The 19,115-nt window shown below is 34.1% G+C and overlaps 1 protein-coding gene across 1 annotated transcript; it reads left to right on the top strand.

Annotated features, from left to right (window-relative positions):
* Positions 1 to 7,253: 7,253 nt before the first annotated feature.
* Positions 7,254 to 18,625, top strand: LOC127801982 (SKP1-like protein 1B). Its single transcript, XM_052337572.1, has 2 exons — positions 7,254 to 7,663; positions 18,284 to 18,625. Exons 1-2 carry the CDS (start codon positions 7,370 to 7,372, stop codon positions 18,455 to 18,457), a joined length of 468 nt encoding a protein of 155 aa, XP_052193532.1. The 5' UTR covers positions 7,254 to 7,369; the 3' UTR covers positions 18,458 to 18,625.
* Positions 18,626 to 19,115: the final 490 nt, after the last annotated feature.

Genomic DNA, 19,115 nt, shown 5'->3' with positions numbered 1-19,115 from the left:
AGTTGTGTTATTGATGGATTGTTATTTTTTGTTGTTTTTGATTTTTAGAATTCACAAATTAAAGGTCAACCCCCTTCAAGAAAAGTAGGAACTTGTATTCGTTCTTTTCAAAAATAGATCAATCTAGTTGAAACTACAACTGTTTGATGGATTGACTAAAACTCAACCTTTAATTCCTACTAAGCAAATTCATCCAATTCCATCTCTCTTGAAATTGTATTGAAATTGTATATGTCTATTGAGCTCTTTGTAGAGGTTATAATAAGAACTCCAACGAGTAGCTCTAAATAATTGTTTGTAAGCACCAATAAACTATTGGTGCTTACAAACAATTGAAAAGTTTTGATTTTGTGTTCAACTTGCATTTAATGCATAATATTATGAGAATCACTAATGTTCTTTGTCAAACGCTCCAAAGGAAATATCAAGATATCTTGGCTGCTATAAAATTTGTTTATAAAACAAAAGCACTTCTTCAAAAATTGAGAGATGATGATTGATGGGAAGAATTTCTTCAGAAAATGAAAAGCTTTTGCTCCAAGTATGATGTTAACATACCTAATCTAGATAGCTTCTATAAGGTTGGTCCTTGTCATTCTCATGATCAGATTATAGTGGAGCATCATTATCATTTTGATATTTTCAATAAAATAATAGATTTTGTACTGATGGATTAAATACAAAATTTAATGATACATCAGTAGAGTTTCTCTCTCTCAATGCAACTTTAGATCCCAAAAACTCATTTTGAATCATTTAACGGTCGTGATATTTGTACATTTACAGAAAAAATTCTATCATGAAGATTTTTAAACATTTGTGCTTTGGAATACGAGCTGCAACATTATGAACTAGATATGAATAGTGATTCTCATTTTCAAGTATCTACATTTGTTGAGTTATGTCATATTTTGATTGAGAGTGAAATGTCGAAAACTTATATTATGGTGACTAAGTTGATTCGTCTTATATTGACTTTATCTATTTCTACTACGACTACTGAGCAAGTATTTTTAGTAATGAAACACGTAAAGACGGAACTTCGTAACAAAATGGAGCATGACTTTCTTTCTGATTGTATGATACTCAACATCAAACGGGAACTTGCTGAGAAAATAAATCTAAATCCTATTATAGATGAATATTATGTTTCAAAACCTCGTTGAGAATAACTTTAAATTAAATAAAAATGACTTTTGTTATATATGAATTCATTACATTGATTTTCTTAATGATCAGCCCCACCTCTATGGTCAATGGGAAAATAATTGAATATATGTCCGCTATGAGAATGAATTATTGGTTCAATACCTATTTTGCATAATTGACATCTACATAATGAAAATTATATTAAACTTAGGTTAAATAATTTTATTATTACGTATTACATATGTTATGAATAATGTTTATATCCTCCATCTGATATTTTATTTAAATATAAGGATAGTAGTTTAATGTATCATTTTTTTCTTTCTTTAATGGTGAATGCAATTAGAAATTCTCCTCATTGTTTTTTTAACTTTTATTAATTTTGATATCAATTGTATAATATATTCTAAAAACAAACTCAAATTTAATTCAACATGTGTAATTCCATTTAAAAAATTTTGAAATATGAGTTTTATACACTATTTTTAATGTTGATTTAAAGACAACTCAACTATAACACTTTGGTGGTTTCTAAGCCATATTTGTGCATGTACACAACAATATCTTATGCTTTAGATAGGCATTGATCTATTTTCTTGAAATGCACCTTCCCATCTTCGGGCAACGAGAGTGCATCCAATTGAGTGACTATCATCTATGATGATAGAGAGTCACGATAAATCATATTTACTATTTTAATTTAATATTAAGTTTGGACAGTTATAAAATATTTTTATCTTTATTTAGAGGTCTTAGTTTTTGCACATACATTAAGTTTTTCAACATGCATCATACATCAAAATGAGCATGCAATTTATCATCTAGTATCTATTTTACCTTAAGATAACATTTTGTTTTTGTTATCGTCAAAATAATAATTGTATCCTTAAAGTTAACAATTATGTTGTTTTGTGTTATAAAAGTAATATTAATAAAACAATGTTTGATAATTTAGTGTGGTGTTATATTTATTAATTAATATTAAAAGTAAGTAATAAGTATTTAATTAATATTTTATTATTTTACCGTAAACTTATAGATTCATAAAATGACTAAAAATGTATTACCATACTAAATGACTATTTTGGAAAGTATATATATAATAATAAAGGGAAAATAACTGTTATAAAAATAAAGAACATATGGGGCCATTGAAAGTTGCTGTCTCTTTCTATAAAAGGTAAGAATATCTTGCTCTTGTTTGGAATAGCTTTTTCTATAAAAGGCAAGAAACTCTTTCTTTTGTTAAAAGCTATTTAAAACCTATTTGTTGGAAGAAGCAATCATCTTTTTAAAGTAGAGTTTAATTTACCAAATGTCACTTAAAACAAATTGACAAAATATTGTCGTTTTTAATGTCCTTAAAAAACACAATTGTTACGAAATTAGATCAAAAATAAATCATTAACCATATAAATAGACATAGAATTTTATGTGAAAATTTCAAATTGAGAAAAATTACGGACAGAAAGAATAAAATATCATTATGAGATATTACTTCAATAAAAGTGATATTATTACTATTAATTTTAGAGTATTGAATATCTATTTATAAATTTAAAATAATCTATAGATGTATACAAAATTTTTTATTATAATTAGAAGATGATTCATGAGAATATTATTTCAGATGAGATAAATTCTAGTGAAAATCGAATTTTAAAACATCATAATCATAGTGAAATTTGAAATTATAATCACATTCAAATTAAGAATTTTAATCTTAGTCAAATTTAAATTTCAAATCATAATTATAAGAATAATACTAGACAACTTTAAAAAATAAATGATGGAAGATTGCTTTGCCCGTTTAGGAAATATGTTAGTAATGTTTTATTCGTTTTCATTCAAAGCCAAAAATAAACAAAAAAAGGAAATAGATGGAAACTATTTAATAATATTAATTTACTTTATTGTTTTATCAAGCAATACTTTTATGGGTATAAAAAATTAAATTTAATCTTATTTTGAAACGAGTTTGGGTAGTGTTCACGTGGGCCCTCATAAAACATGGATACAATATAATAATAGAAATACAAATATATTTAAGTATTATTTGTTAATTAAGATATAAACTAAAAAAATAGACTATATAAATTATTTTAGGCAAAAATATTTTTTACTATATTTATTAAATTTATCTGATAATCCATTCAAAAAAAATTAGGTGATTTCTTATCTAGAATTTTATAGATAAATTTATTTGAGATTTTATATAAAAAAAAAAAAATAACTTATATTCCTCTTATCTCATAAAACTCTCACTCTTAGTGCATTTTAAAAAATTTAAAATAAATATGTTAATAGCCAACAAAGTTCTAAGATGTTAAATAACAGAGAAGAATAAGAAAAATAAAAATAAAAATAGAAGAAGGATAAAATATTTCTACAGCCAACGAAGTTCTCCATCATCTTCGAGCCTTTCAATAATATTCTATATTAATCAAATGTCCATGTTTTTTTGTATTGAAAGTTAAGAGGCAGGTGAGTTTTGAAGGTAATCTCTTTGCCAAATAAAACTCCCTCATTTTATCCTCACAAAGTAAGGCTGTGTTTTTTTTTAGTTTTAAATTTAAATTTATTTTTAATTTTCTATTTTGATAGTCTGTTTTTTAAAAAATTAAAAACATATTTTCTTTATAATTTTCTATTTTGATAGTCTGTTTTTAAAAAATTAAAAACATATTTTCTTTATAATTTTGAAAAACTATTTCTCAAAACAGAAAATTAGAAAACGCGTTCTCTTTGAAATTTTGAAAATAATTTTTTAATGATATTTTATTTAATAAATTTGATTATTCAATAAATTATAAATATTTAATATTAGTATATTATTAAAAATATATATACAACTTAAAGTTAATGAATTTTGTAATATTTTTTTTATAATAATAATAAAATATGAATAAATAAATAAATAAATGTATTTTGAATTTAAAATTTGTTTTGAATAAAAACACTTTTGTTGTTTTGAGTTTCCTTTACATTTTTTTTTTGTTTTCAAAAATATAATTTAAAAACAGTAAAGATAATACGTTTTCATTATTTTAAAAAATCAAAAATTAAAAATGACTTGAAAACAGTAAAAAAAACACAGCCTAAGAGTCTCGTGCATAAATGACAATTTAAGACTATTATGTTATTCGATGTGGACTTGTAAAAGGATGGGTGTGTGGGTCTCACTCTCCATGGTGCTTACAACTCTCTTTTAATTTGCCTATATCAGGTAAATTTTATGTTGTCTGACACAGATAATAGAAAATTTTCAAGAGACACCCTTATTCAATATTTATTTTTGAAATTAAGTGATATTATATATAATCAAGTAATAGATGTTAACTAAATGCAATCATTGCTCAAAATTATATAATTTTATAACTACCAACAACTTCACTTTTAAGAAATTGATGTGGTTATTTTCGTAACAACTTTTACAAACTCGATTGAGTACATGAATTTTAACTCTCTAATAATTTCTATTTATAGTTATATCATTTATAAGGCTATAACATGAAATTCTACTAGGGTATTATACTCCTAAAAGACCCCAAAAATTAATAACAACAAAAAGTAAAAAGAGCAAGTGTATATAATCAAGAAAAGCATAGGTGTTGAAGCCACTTAGCAACAAGCCAAAACATAGAGGAACTTTGATGTGCATATGCTTCCCTTGGACTTGCTACCTAATAATTGGGTAGTAGATCACAGCATATGAAGTAGCCATCATCATCCACATTCAATAGAAAAGCAAGGAGAATGGTAATAAGATTAGGTCGCAAACACCCTTCCATTTGGTACAACTGCATGAAAAATCTCCCTCGGAGAAATGTCCTCCAATGAAGAGCTAACAATTATTTTTTCCTCAAGGATGTGCCTAAATACAGTGCCTATGTGATAAAGCAAGTAAAGGCTTGGAAGCAAACTGTTCGCATACAGAGCACCCTAACGAGAACAACATAGATAGAAGAAATAACAAAAATGTGTGACGAATAAAATGGTTTAAAGCCAAAATGTAACATCCCGCGTCGAGCGATAGGAAGGATTGAAACAACTTACCCCAACGAGCTTATACAAACCTCCCAGGGAGTCATCCATCATTGAGCTTCCCCAATTCAAGCATGTTTAACCCCGAAGTTCTTTACTTACATTTAGTCCAAAAGGTATCCAACTGGTTTTGTTTCCTTTCTCACACGATCCTCGATATATACTAGTTTCTCTAGACTTTGGGGGTATTACATTCTCCCCCCTTTAAGCACATAATGTTTTCGTCATACGACCTTATAACTGATTTCAGATATTTTTTCATTTGGGGGCTGCTATCCTAGAAGCCTGTTAGAAGCTACTCATTGAACAGACTCTCGAGCCCCGGCGCCGTTCCTCACCCTCATCGGACTGCCTTTACTAAGGATCGACTCTAATACCATCTGTAACATCTCACATCAAGCGATGGGAAAGACCGGAACAACTTACCCTAATGGGTTTACGCGAATTTCCCAAAGGGTTACCCATTATTGAGTTTCCCTAGCTCAAACACGCTTAACTCCAGAGTTCTTTACCTACATTCAGTCCAAAATATATTCAGCTGATGTTGTTTCATTTCTTACACTATCCTCGATATATACTTGCTTTTCTAGACTTTTGGGGTATTACACAAAATGTCATGAGTTTTATGTTACCACAAAGGAAACCTTAGTCTTAAATCCTTATATCTGTTTCAAGTATTATAAAAATATTTATTAATATATTTTCATAAAGGGCAAATAACAAAAAAAAAAAAAAATCCAAAGCTTCTCGAGAATTTATACATTTTTCTAAACGTTTCAATTTTGACAATTATATCCCAATTGACTCAATTGGATGTAATTTTATTCAATAACTGAATTAATTTGGAAGACATGTATTATTGTTGACGTGACATGACATCTATCATAAAAAAATATTTGAGTGAGGCCCATATATACAATATGAAGAAAAATAAAAAATAAAATTATACATTTGGATTCTATTTATATGTGTACATGTCGGTTCTATCTTGCATTTCAAATTAATTTTAGGTGTTAACTAAGGATCGGTTCTAATACCATCTGTAACATCCCACATCAAGCGATAGGAAAGATCAGAACAACTTACCCTAACGGACCTACGCGAACTTCCCAAGGGGTTACCCATTATTGAGATTCCCTAACTCAACCAGGCTTAACCCCAAAATTCTTTACCTACATTCAGTCCAAAATATATTCAGCTGGTGTTGTTTCATTTCTTACACTATCCTCGATATATACTTGCTTCTTTAAGCTTTTGGGATATTACATAAAATGTCATGAGTTTTATGTTGTCATGAGTTTTATGTTACCACAAAGAAACCTTAGTCTTAAATCCTTATATCTGTTTCAAGTATTATTAAAAATATTTATTAATATATTTTCATAAAGGACAAATAACAAAAAAAAAAAAATCCAACGCTTCTCGAGAATTTATAAATTTTTTCAAATATTTAAATTTTGACAATTATATCCCAATTGATTCAATTAGATGTAATTTTATTCAATACCTGAATTAATTTGGAAGACATGTATTATTGTTGATGTGGCATGACATTTATCATAAAAAAATATTTGAGTGAGACCCATATAAACAATATGAAGAAAAATAAAAAAAAAATTATACATTTGGATCGTACTATCATGTGTACATGTCGATTCTATCTTACATTTCAAATTGATTTTAAGTGTTAAATAAAATTATATTTAATCGAGTCAATTAGAATATAATTATCAAAATTGAAAAGTTTGAATAAATTTATAAATTCACAAAAAAAAAAAATATTTTTTTACTATTTGCCCTCTCATAAAACCTATTCCCTACACTCTAATAAGAAGAATTGGGGTAGAGCAGGAAAAGAATCATATCATATAGCTTCGTTAGATTTATTTACTTTTTACTAAGAAGTTAATAAGTTTATTTGATTTTACTTAATTTACTGCTGATTTACACAAACGTGATCTCCGGTTTAATGTCGGTTCGATCTAATCGATTCGACTAACTGATTCAACCGGGTCCGATTCCAATATCTACCCCGTATATATGTAAACGCCGGCTTCCACATTTCGGCCCCTTAACCTTTGAGTACCGATCGTTATCTCTCTTCTTTCCTAGCATCTTCTATTCTCCCTCTTAGGGTTGGAGGTTGGTCGTTCAATACCAGGTCCAATCGGGAGCCATGTCGACATCGAAGATGATCGTGTTGAAGAGCTCGGACGGCGAGACCTTCGAGGTGGATGAGTCGGTCGCGGTGGAGTCACAAACCATCAAGCACATGATCGAAGATAACTGTGCCGACACTGTCATTCCTTTACCGAACGTTACGAGTAAGATCCTTGCAAAGGTTATCGAGTACTGCAAGAGGCACGTTGATGCGCCCAAGTCTGAAGACAAGGCCGCGGAGGAAGAACTCAAGAGTTTTGATGCCGAGTTCGTCAAAGTGGACCAGGCCACGCTGTTCGATCTTATCCTGGTTCGATCTTCTTATTCCCTTTGATCCTCTTGATGATCGATGATTTACTCTTCTGATTAGATATTTGTCTCGATGATTTCTCTTGGATTTGTGATGCTACTGATTAGGGTTTGTGATTTGGGCTCTGTTCGTTGTGCGATTTCAAAATTTTATCTTTAGGTCTTAAGTAGAAACTAGATCTAGTTCTGGAGAACTGTATTACGTTTGATTAGGGTTTTGGAAATAAGCTTGATTTGTTACATTATTTCTATTATTGCGCTTCTAACGTTAGTATGTTCTAATAATTTACTCCGATATCAGAAATTTGTGGTAGGGGTTAGCATTCGGTTGGTTCTTTTGGTTTTTGGCCAATTCGGTTACAAAACTGGAAAGTCGAATTGGTATACACAGTAACCAAAGCTGAACTAAATTAATAATTTTCTGATTTGTCATGTTGATTTTGTACCCAATGACAGCTTTATCATACATTGAGCATTTATTATTTTGTTCTACCTGGCGATGATTCTCTTTTGTGCCCTTCTTAGGATTCTCTTATAATGGTTGATTTTTGAAAATCAAGGTATGCTTACAATTGGGGGCAGGCCTCAGTAATAATGCCAAGGTTGCTCTATTTTGACTGGAAGGTCACGAGATGAGTTGTGGAAACAGCCTCTTTGTAAAGAAAAGGCAAGGTTGTATAGAAAAACGACCATCACTCAACCCTCACAAAGCAGGGAACATTGTCTACTGGGAACACCCTTTTAAAGCTATCTTTGTTACTACAGCACTGAATGGTGATCATGTTAAAAAGTTAAAGTTTCCATTAGTGCACAAGATGAACTAGAACTAAGAGTATTAGATAAAAACATATAAATACTTGATCATATTTGGTTTGGAGTTTTAAATGTCGGTTTGTTGTGAATCTTGTGATCTATTTACATTCTTATATCCCTGCCACCCCTTTTTATGCAGTTTGTTTATGCATCACAAAAGCCTAAGTGTGCCAAATTTATTCCTTCTTCATGGGATTGCTATCTTTCTTCTTGGATGATTAGCTAATTCCCACCACACTTGATTTTATGGTTAATTTGTATGGCTGATGTGTGATCCTGATGGATTTGAACGACCTTCACGAAACACAAGATTCTCATCTTATTGCACTTTAATGTTTTTCTTGACATGTTTGGCTGGCAGGGGGTGTGTCCAATTAACTTTGGCTAAATGACAGGTATTCAATTAATGAGTGGTTCATTCAGTTAATGTTAAGCTGCTCCTCAAGTCTTATGCTTATATTACATTGGACCTTGCTTTTTTATATGGTTGAATTTTTAGTTATATGCTTTATTTTCCAATCAGGGTGTATGTTAATATTGAAGCACTTGCATATTTGTTTTTCTTTTTGTCTTTGGTTGTATGTTTCCATGTTGTCATGTACTTAGGGCCTTAGGCTACTAGGCCTTTATTTTGTAAAGGGAATTAGCATAACTGGAGGAATGTTCCAGTAATGCAATTTGTACTAGAAGAGTATTAGAGATTGGTAACCCTTTTTTGGCGCCAATTTGTAGCCGAGGTAGTATAAGAAGAACTGACCCATCCATTTTGAACCACAGAATAATACAAAAGCAAATTCAAATTCCCTCCTCAATTCACTCTCTCTCTCTCTCTCCCTTTCTCTCTGGAATTCCCCCCCCCCCCCCCAATTCTCTAATTCTCACCCTTCCCAGCCTAATTTCTTCTCAAATTGTTGAGAATTATCTCTATAAGATCTAGGATTAGACATTCTGGTATTAGAGCAAGGTCCTGATCGAGCGATCAAACACCATGGTCGTCGATGGTACCCAAATGAGACAGATGGAGACACTATTACAACAAGTGACAACAACGATGGGAGAAATATAGAACCGAGTGGGACCCATGGAGGAGAAATGCAGGGAGAAATTTTTTAAGCTAATTTGAGACTATGGAAACTCAAGGGTTGCCACTTAGTGCTAGGGGTAGATTGGATTAAGGGAGTGAGTTCGATTAGTTTTGATTTTAATAAAATGGAAGTATCCCTTGAAAAGGAAGGAAAAAGGGTGGTTCTCCAAGGGAATGTGGAGATGGGGACTTGCAAATTGATTATAGGGAAGAGGTTGCAACAACTATTTAGGAAGAGGATGTCTCAGGTGGCACAATTATTCTCAATTGAAACAAGGGAAGAACTTGAGAACTATGGGGAATCGGAAAGGAGGAGCACAATGAGTAGCCACAAACAGCCTCAAGTCCCATTGCAGGTACATGAACTGACCTTACTTGATCTATTACTGGTGAATATCAGGACCTATTTGTAGAACCTAACTCTTTTCCACTTGAGAGGCCTTTGGACTATTCCATACCCTTTCAACCAAATGTTGAACCAGTGAATATTCGATCCTACAGATATGCTCCCAAGCTTAAATCAGAAATTGAAAGATTGGTAAGGGACATGTTATCCCAATCAGTGATCAGACCTAGCCATAACCCTTTTGCCTCACCTGTCCTGTTGGTCAAAAAGAAGGAAGGTACATGGCGTTTTTGTGTTGATTATAGACAACTAAATGCCATCACCATCAAGGATAAATTCTCAATTCCTATCATTGACTTGCTTGATGAACTCAAACATGCCTTTGTATTCTCTAAATTAGACCTACGATCAAGCTACCATTAGATACGAATGTACCCAACTGATATACCAAATACTGCTTTTAAAATGCACCATGGCCACTATGAGTTCATCGTGATGCCCTTTGGCCTTACTAACACTCCTGCAACATTTCAAGCCCTTATGAACCATATTTTTGAATCTTATCTCAGAAAATTCGTATTGATTTTATTTGATGATATCCTAATCTATAGCTCCTCATTTAACCGACATCTATAGCATCTTAGGACTATTTTTGAGGTCTTGCGATTCAACCTGTTGTACCTCAAGAGGTCAAAATGTGCCTTTGCACAGAAACACATAGAATACTTGGGACATATTATCTCCAGTGCAGGTTGGCATGGATCCTAAGAAAATTGAGGCCATAACAGCATGGCCAAAGCCCACTCACATCAAGGCACTAAGGGGGTTCTTGGGGCTTACAGGGTGCTACAAAAAGTTTGTGAAGAACTATGGGTTGATTAGCAAACCGTTAACATATCAGTTGAAGAAGGATGGGTTCAATTGGGATCAAAGGGCAGATGAGGCGTTTGAGTAGCTTAAAAAGCAATGAGTGAGGTGCCCGTACTTGGATTGCTAGATTTTAGTAAGCCTTCCACACTAGAGACAAATGCTAGCAATACTGGGATAGGGGTAGTCTTGTTGCAAGAGGGCAGGCCATTGGCTTTCCTTAGCTAGGCCCTAGGCACGAAGGGCTTAGCATCGATGATAAGGAGCTTTTGGCAGCACTAATGACTGTGGATAAGTGGAGACACTATTTGGAGGAAGGGCAGTTCATTATTATATGACAGCAACAATCACAACATTAGTCCCATATTGGTTTCAAGAAGTGACAAAGAGCTATCAGAAGGGAACGTGGGCAAAGTAACTATTAGAGCAACTAAGCATTGACGGTGATAGTAGACTAGACTATGCTTTAACCAACGGGTTGATAAGATATAAAGGGTGATTGGTGAGTGTGAGGCACTAAAGAACAAGATTCTTTAGTCATTACATGGATCACCCTTGGGAGGACACTCCGGTATACATAATACTTATCAGAAGGCTAAGCAAGTTTTCTATTGGCCGTAGTTAAATAAATGTGATGGAGTATGTGATGCATTGTGATATTTGTAAGAGATGTAAGCTTGAGACTGTGGCTTAACCAGGCTACTACACATTTCTTGAGGACAAGAAATTGCTGAAAGGGGGGGGGGGGGGAAATTGTCACATACTTAGGTTACTAGGCCTCTATTTTATAAAGGGAATTAGCGTAATTGGAGGAATGTTCACAAGTAATGCAAGTTGTACTAGAGTATTAGATATTGGTAACCATTTTTTGGTGCCAATCTGTAGCTAAGGTAGTATAAGAAGAACTGATGTTGAATCTAGGAGCATTGTCGATACTCAATCACTCACCAACACAACCGCACGATGTATACAAATCGAAAAGTAAATAAAACATAGAAATTGAAATAAAGCAAAAGAAGAAGTGAAGAACAAACCACAATTGCTGCACATCGATTTTACCCTGGTTCATGCCACGGAAATGACACTACATCCAACAACTCCACCAAGAGAACAATCCACTAAGAATGAAAATAAATCAGTACAATGGAGAATCCCTCGCCCTCTTATACAACCCCAGTACAATCCTCTCAAAGAATCCAAGAACTATTTTTCTCACAACTCTCTCTCTTTTCACTATGCTTGTACAAGAGAATGACAATGATATCTAATTGATAATCACAATTGATCCCTTACACTCATATTTATAAATTATGGGGCGGACCAACCTAGGGATATAACTGACCCTACAAAGTCTAAACTACCCCTAGTAGATTCAGTCAATTACTGAAATATCTTGCATACTAATTGCCACTCGATCATCATCATAAACTCCTTTGATTTCTTCTAAGCTTCTAGCATACTAAACTCGGGCAAAACATCAACAAATCTCCACTATTTTGCCTCGAGTAAAACCTTAGACTTTATCATTCTTGTTTTGCTTTCCCTGAAAACCTGAAAAATGATCAATCAAACAACATAAAACTATAACAACCTTAAACAATGATGTAATTTGGACATGGGAATATCTTTAGTGAACATATCAGCTGTATTATCATTACCTGCAACTTTTATCAGATTAATCTCCTTCTCAAGAATTTCTCTTATAAAATGGTACCTAATGTCAATATGTTTAGTCCTTACATGGTAGCTTTGATTTTTAGCCAAGTGTATAGCACTTTGGCTATCACACTTTAGAATAACCCTCACATTATTTGCTAGGAGCTCACTAACCTAACCTTTCAACCACGACGAGTCTTTAACAACCTTGGTTACTGCTATATACTCTGATTCATTGGTTGAAAGTGCCACAACTGGCTGAAGATTAGTCTTCCAACTAATTGTTGAGTTCCATAATTGGAACACATAGCCAGTGGAAGACCTTCTCTTATCTAGGTTTGATGCATAATCTGCATCTGTATAACCTATAATATTCAGCTCTTCTAATTCTTTAGCTCCACCATAGACTAAAACCTTATTAATTGACCCCATTAGATATCTAAGCACTCACTTTACAATTGTCTAATGTTCCTTCTCCGGATTAGCCATGAATCTACTTACCACACTCATGGCATGGGCTAAATCCGGTCTAGAACACACCATAGCATACATAAGGTTGCCAACAACATTAGAATAGGAAATTCTCTCTATTTCTCTTAGGTTCTCTTCATCCGTTGGAGGTTGGGCATGCGATAACTTGAAATGTTGTGCAAAGGGTACATTTACTACTTTTGCATCCAACATATGAAATTTCTTTATGATTTTCTCTAGATAGGCTTTCTGATATAGCTGGAGAGTTTGGTTATGTCTATCCCTAGTAAGTTCCATCCCTAAAATTTTCTTAGCCTCACCTAACTCTTTCATCTCAAAGGTTGAACTAAGTTTCAGTTTTAAACTTTGGATTTCTGCTGGTGAATGACTTGAAATAAGCATGTCATCTTCATATAACAGGAGGTAGATTGCTACTTTAGAGGAAACATGCCTAAGGTAGACACAAGAATCAAAAGAGTTTCTTTTAAACCCTTGACTTATCATAAATGAATCAAATTTCTTGTACCATTGCCTAAGAGACTGTTTTAATCCATATAAGGATTTCTTTAACAAGCAAACCTTGTCATCCTTTCCCCTAATTTCAAACCCTCTAGGCTGATCCATTAGAATTTCCTCTTCTAACTTGCCATGGCGGAATGTGATGGTAACATCCATTTGTTCTAGGCATAGGTCTAGCTGGGCTGTCATAGCTAACAAGGTTCTTATAGAAGTGTCTTACAACTGAAGAGAACACTTCGTTGAAATCTACCTCCGCTACTTGGGTAAAACCCCTTGCTACTAGCCTAGTTTTATACCTAGGCTTCATGCTATCTCCAGCTCCTTCTTTCACTTTAAACAATCACCTACAACTTACTATTCTTTTCCCAAGGGTCTATTTATCATAACCCGTCTCATTTTTCCTCAAGCTTTCCATCTTAGCTTCCATGGTAGCCTGCCATTTCTGAGATTCTTTTGAGTTTACAGCCTCTTCATAGGACTGAGGCTCTTTTCTAGCTATCTCATCTGCACTTAGCAATGCGTATGCCACCAAATCAGAGAAACCATATCTCACTGATGGCCTACTAATTCTTCTTTGCCTACATTATATCTTTCTTCAATTAAATCTCCTATTGTATTTGATGAACCAACGCAAAGCTCTACAGAGGGGGAGGGGGTAGACTGTGTGCGATGTGGCTGGGCTAGGCGGTTGGGCCCTTACCAAAAAGGGGGGTTTCCAATTTATGGGCCCCCAAATAGCCAAATTTTCATGGGCCCCGAGGCAACTGCCTCATGGGCCTCATGAAAGGTCCGGCCTTGGCTAACCCATTTTGCTTAGGGTTACCTGGGGGTAGTAAGGTGTCTATGAATACCACTCTTTTTACATAATTGGGTGAATTCCTTGTTACAAAATTCTAGGTCATTATCAGTTCTAATGACCTTCAATTTTACACCCCTTTGGTTTTCAATCATAGTTTTCTAGCTCTTAAATGCATCAAAGGTATTATCTTTGGATTTCAAAACAAAAACCCAAACCATTTTAGAGTAGTCATCTATTATAGAAAGGAAATACTTAGCTCCACCATAAGTTAGAATTTGACTAGGGCCCCATAAGTCCGAATGGACATATTCAAGTGGGCCTTTAGAGGTATGGAGTGCCTTCTTAGAGAACTTTACCATCGCAGATTTTCCATGGATACATGATTTGCATGTATCTAAATCTGTTACTTTACCAGAGCCTAAAATCCCTTGACTAACTAGTTCTCTAAGCCCTTGGATACTCATATGAGCCATCCTAAAATGCCATAGCTTTGTGTGCTCATAGGTCTTATCTTCCCCTACAGCCACATCCCTGCATAATGTGGAAGTTATCATAACAAATATCCCATTTTTCAGGATTGCCTTCATACATACAAGTGATCCTCTAGCTACCATGAGAACATCACCATGATGACTATAACTGTAGCCACTCTTAGCTAGCTCCCCTAGGGAAATCAGGTTCCTCTTTAAGTTAGAGACATATCTTAATGATGATAGGGTCCTAACTGACCCATCAAACATCTTAAGCTAATGTCCCCAATTCTCTTTATGCTACACTCTTGGTTATTTCTTAACAAAACCTTCCCCCCACCAATGTGTCTATAATTCAAGAACTATTTTATATGGGGTGACATATGGAAAGAACAACCGGAATCTAATACCCACACCTCTTTATTTGAATGTCTTGATACCACAAGTGCATCTGAACTATCATAGTCAAAATCATATATAGAGTTTGAGAATTTTGGTTTACCTTTATCTGAAAATTCCTGCTTTTTCTTTGGACAATTTTTCTTTATATGCCCTTCCTCATGGCAGTAAAAACATTTAAAGTTTTTTTTACCACTTCTTGACTTTGATCGATACTTCCCCTTAGCCTTAGGGTCTCTCTTTTCAGATCTATATCTAGTTGTAAGGGGCATCCCCAACAGATTTCTTTATCTCTACTTTTTGTTGCAGCTCTTTAGAGTTAAGAGCACCTATAACATCCTCTAAATATATGGTGTCGTCCCTACCATGCTTTAGAATGTCTACAAAATGTTCATATGACTTAGGTAATGAATGCAACAGAATTAGGGCCTTATCCTCCTCTTCATATGATATATTTAGGTTTTCCAAATCAAGGCATAATTTGTTAAAATCATCGATATGGTTTTGGAGCTTTTGCCCTTCTTGCATTTTGAACGTAAAGAATTTAGTTTTCAAATATGTTGTAAATTAGGAGAACTGGCAGCCTTTAAACACACCTAAGAAACCAATCAAATATCACTCAACACATAACTCACCGGCCAACATACCACCACATGTCAGATAATAAAGAACAGAATTTAAGAGCATAAATCAGAACAGGAAAGAAACATCAAACCACATGAGACGCAACCTTTTATCCTGGTTCAAGCCAATTGAATTGTCTCTATATCCAGCAGTTCAACACCCTCAATCGAGTAGCCTTTATTCAGTAGATATTGATCAGTACAAAACCCAACCTCTCATACAATCCTATCGCCTCAAGTACAATCCCTCATTCACTCCAAGAAAGCTCTAGAATTCATACACAAGCCTCACTTTCTCTAGAACGACATGTACTCACAATAGCAACAGAGAGCTTGAGAGAATAATGATTCTCTCTCGACTGTCGCCTTGCCCTCTTATTTATAGAAGATGTATATAACTAATTAAATATGAGATATTATAGTTAGACCCCCTAAGATACAACAATTATACTTTGAGAAATAAAACTCTTAACTGCCTAAAATAAATCCAACCAATAAATTTTCAAAGTTTGCACTTATGTCCTATTATCTATCTCGAGGCAAACACAACAACATATAACCTACTCGAGAGAGACGTAGTCAGATAGAGACTTTCTAACTTAGACCATAATGCCTCGGCAGTTTCCATCTTAAACACTTCCCTTAGGACTTTGTCCCCTAGAATCAAGATTAGGGTATTGAAGGCCTTTTCACAAATTTCTTGCCTACAACAATTTGCTTCTAATTTCTGTTCATTAGTAGCTGTTTTAGGCAATGACTTTTGGGGTTTTAAGGCTTCTTTTAACCCTAGGTTTCCCATCAAGACTTTCATCTTTATCCTTCAAAGTCCAAAATCGTTAGTGCCATCAAACTTTTCAATATCGTACCGAGCAGCTGAGGTCGCGGAAGCTATGACAGACAATTAAATTATAGGTTTCTTGGGGTTCTTGATTGGGTGATTTGACTCTGATACTAGATTGTTGAGTCTGGAAACACTGTCAGTACTCAATCACTCACCAACACAATCGCATGATGTATACAAATCGGAAAGTAAATAAAACACAGAAATTGAAATAAAGCAAAAGAAGAACAAACCACAATTGTTGCACACCAATTTTACCCTGGTTCATGCCACAGAAATAGCACTACATCCAGCAACTCCATCGAGAGAACATTCCACTAAGAATGAAAAGAAATTAGTACAATGGAACTCCTCGCCCTCTCATACAACCTGAGTACAATTCTCTCAAAGAATTCAAGAACTATTTTTCTCCCATCTCTTTCTCCTTTCACTGTACTTGTACAAGAGAATGACAATGATATATGATTGATAATCACAATTGATCCCTTGCCCTCATATTTATAAACTATGGGGCGGACCAACCTAGGGACATACTCGACTCTACAAAGTTTAAACTATCCCTAGTAAATTCAGTTAATTACAGACATATCCTATATACTAACTGCCACTTGATCATCATCATAAACTCCTCTGATTTCTTCTGAGCGTCCAGCATACTAACTCAGGCAAAACATCAACAGGTGGTCCAGGTATTTCAAACCACAGAATAATACAAAAGCAAATTCAAAGTCCCTCTTCAATTCTCTCTCTCTCTCTCCCCATTTCTCTCTCGAATTCTCCCCTCAATTCTCTAGGGCTTGTTTGACTGGCTATATTTTCCATAAAAAATAGCCATTTTCCATGTAAATTCCAGTTTTGGTGGTGTTTGATAGACCATATTTTCTAGGTAATTCAAATTCTCATTTTTGCTCACGTGATGCCCAATTCTAACTTTTGTTGGAAAACCAATTCTTAGGGAGGAGAGGGGGGGGGGGGGGGGGGGGGTTGGAAAAGAAATTTCAGGCATTTGGAGAAGAAGCAGAGGAGTGGAAGCACGAAGGAGAAGAAGAGGGGAAGCGCAGTTAGGCATGGCAGCCGGGACTAGTGATGGCAGCGACAGACTGAGCGAGAGAGAGGGCGAGGACGGTGAAAGCATTCTGAAGCATCGAAAGTGCTCCGATCGATGTCGCTAGGCTCTCAGCCTTGCGCTGCTCCGTTGGAACTTGCTCGATTGAAGACGATGCTCCCATCGTCGCCTCTTCCCTCTTCTTGGCTCTTCCTGTTTTTCTAAAGCTGGGTGTGTATGTATATTTGTGTATATATATTTGGTTTTTTGAATATTTTGTATAGTATATTTGATTTATTTTTAGGTAGAAAATTAAGCCAATCAAACACCTTCAATTGATATTTTCTCTAGAATTTAATTCTAGGTATCTTAATTTCTTGGAATTCATTGTCTTTCCACCCAAATTCTACCCTTGCAATCAAACGCACCCTAATTGTCACCATTCCCTCCCAATTTTCCCCACCTAATTTCTTCTCAAATAGCTAAGAATTATCTCTATCAGATCTATAATCTGACACATGTCTTGAGTCTTTATGTGCAATGCAATTACTATGGCTCATAAGGAACCTGAATAAATTTTGGAAAAGATTTCTAACATTCAAGTTATTGTTCTGTATGCATTGTGGTGTCTCGCTAAACCGTTTTTTGATTAACTGATCATGATGAGCTCGGTTTAACATATTTACAGGCAGCCAATTATCTTAACATTAAGAGCCTGCTGGATTCAACATGTCAGACGGTGGCTGAGATGATCAAGGGGAAGACTCCGGAGGAGATTCGAAAGACCTTCAACATCAAGAATGACTTCACTCCTGATGAAGAAGAAGAGGTCCGCAGGGAGAATGCGTGGGCATTTGAGTAGGAACTTAAATTGGATGTGCAATGTGTGTCCATATTATAATAGGAGTTATATTTCAGAACAGTTACGTTGCTGTTTTACTTTCTGCTGGTAAATGTATGGCGTCTGAATGCTCTGGAAGAACTTATGCTTTTTCCTTGTGGGATTTTAACAAATTTGAACTTTGTCTGTTGTCTTGTGCTGTTATCTTTATGCCTTTGAATCATGATGATAATTTATTCTACGCAGTGGAGTAGGAGAGGAGAGGAGGATGATAATTTGTAATATTAGCATTCCTTTTTTCACTTGTTTTTTGGACAAATAAATTTGGTTCTCCCTTTTATTTCTATGTTTAGTATTCTCTAATTCTAACTCACTCAGCGGCCATTTTGAAAAAAAAAGAAAAGAAAAGAAAAAAAATTGCCTGATCATAAGGTCATAATTTTTACACAAGTCATAATTTTTTTTATTTTTTTGGAATTTATTAAATTTATTTTGTTAATTTGCTTTCCAGATTTCAATATATCATTCTTCTTCATTGCATATTTTGATATTTGAAAAAAGAAAAACATAAAAGAAATCGAACTGCTCAGTTTGTTAGATTAATCAAATAAAGATGGGACTAAATATATACTTAAATCAAACCAAAAAGTGAGCCATGAGCCACTCAATTAAATTTCTC

This window comes from Diospyros lotus, chromosome 5 (genome assembly GCF_014633365.1).
Source record: "Diospyros lotus cultivar Yz01 chromosome 5, ASM1463336v1, whole genome shotgun sequence".
NCBI lineage: Eukaryota > Viridiplantae > Streptophyta > Magnoliopsida > Ericales > Ebenaceae > Diospyros > Diospyros lotus.
The sequence above is the reverse complement of the archived record's forward strand: the minus strand, read 5'-3'. Positions and strand labels throughout refer to the sequence as shown.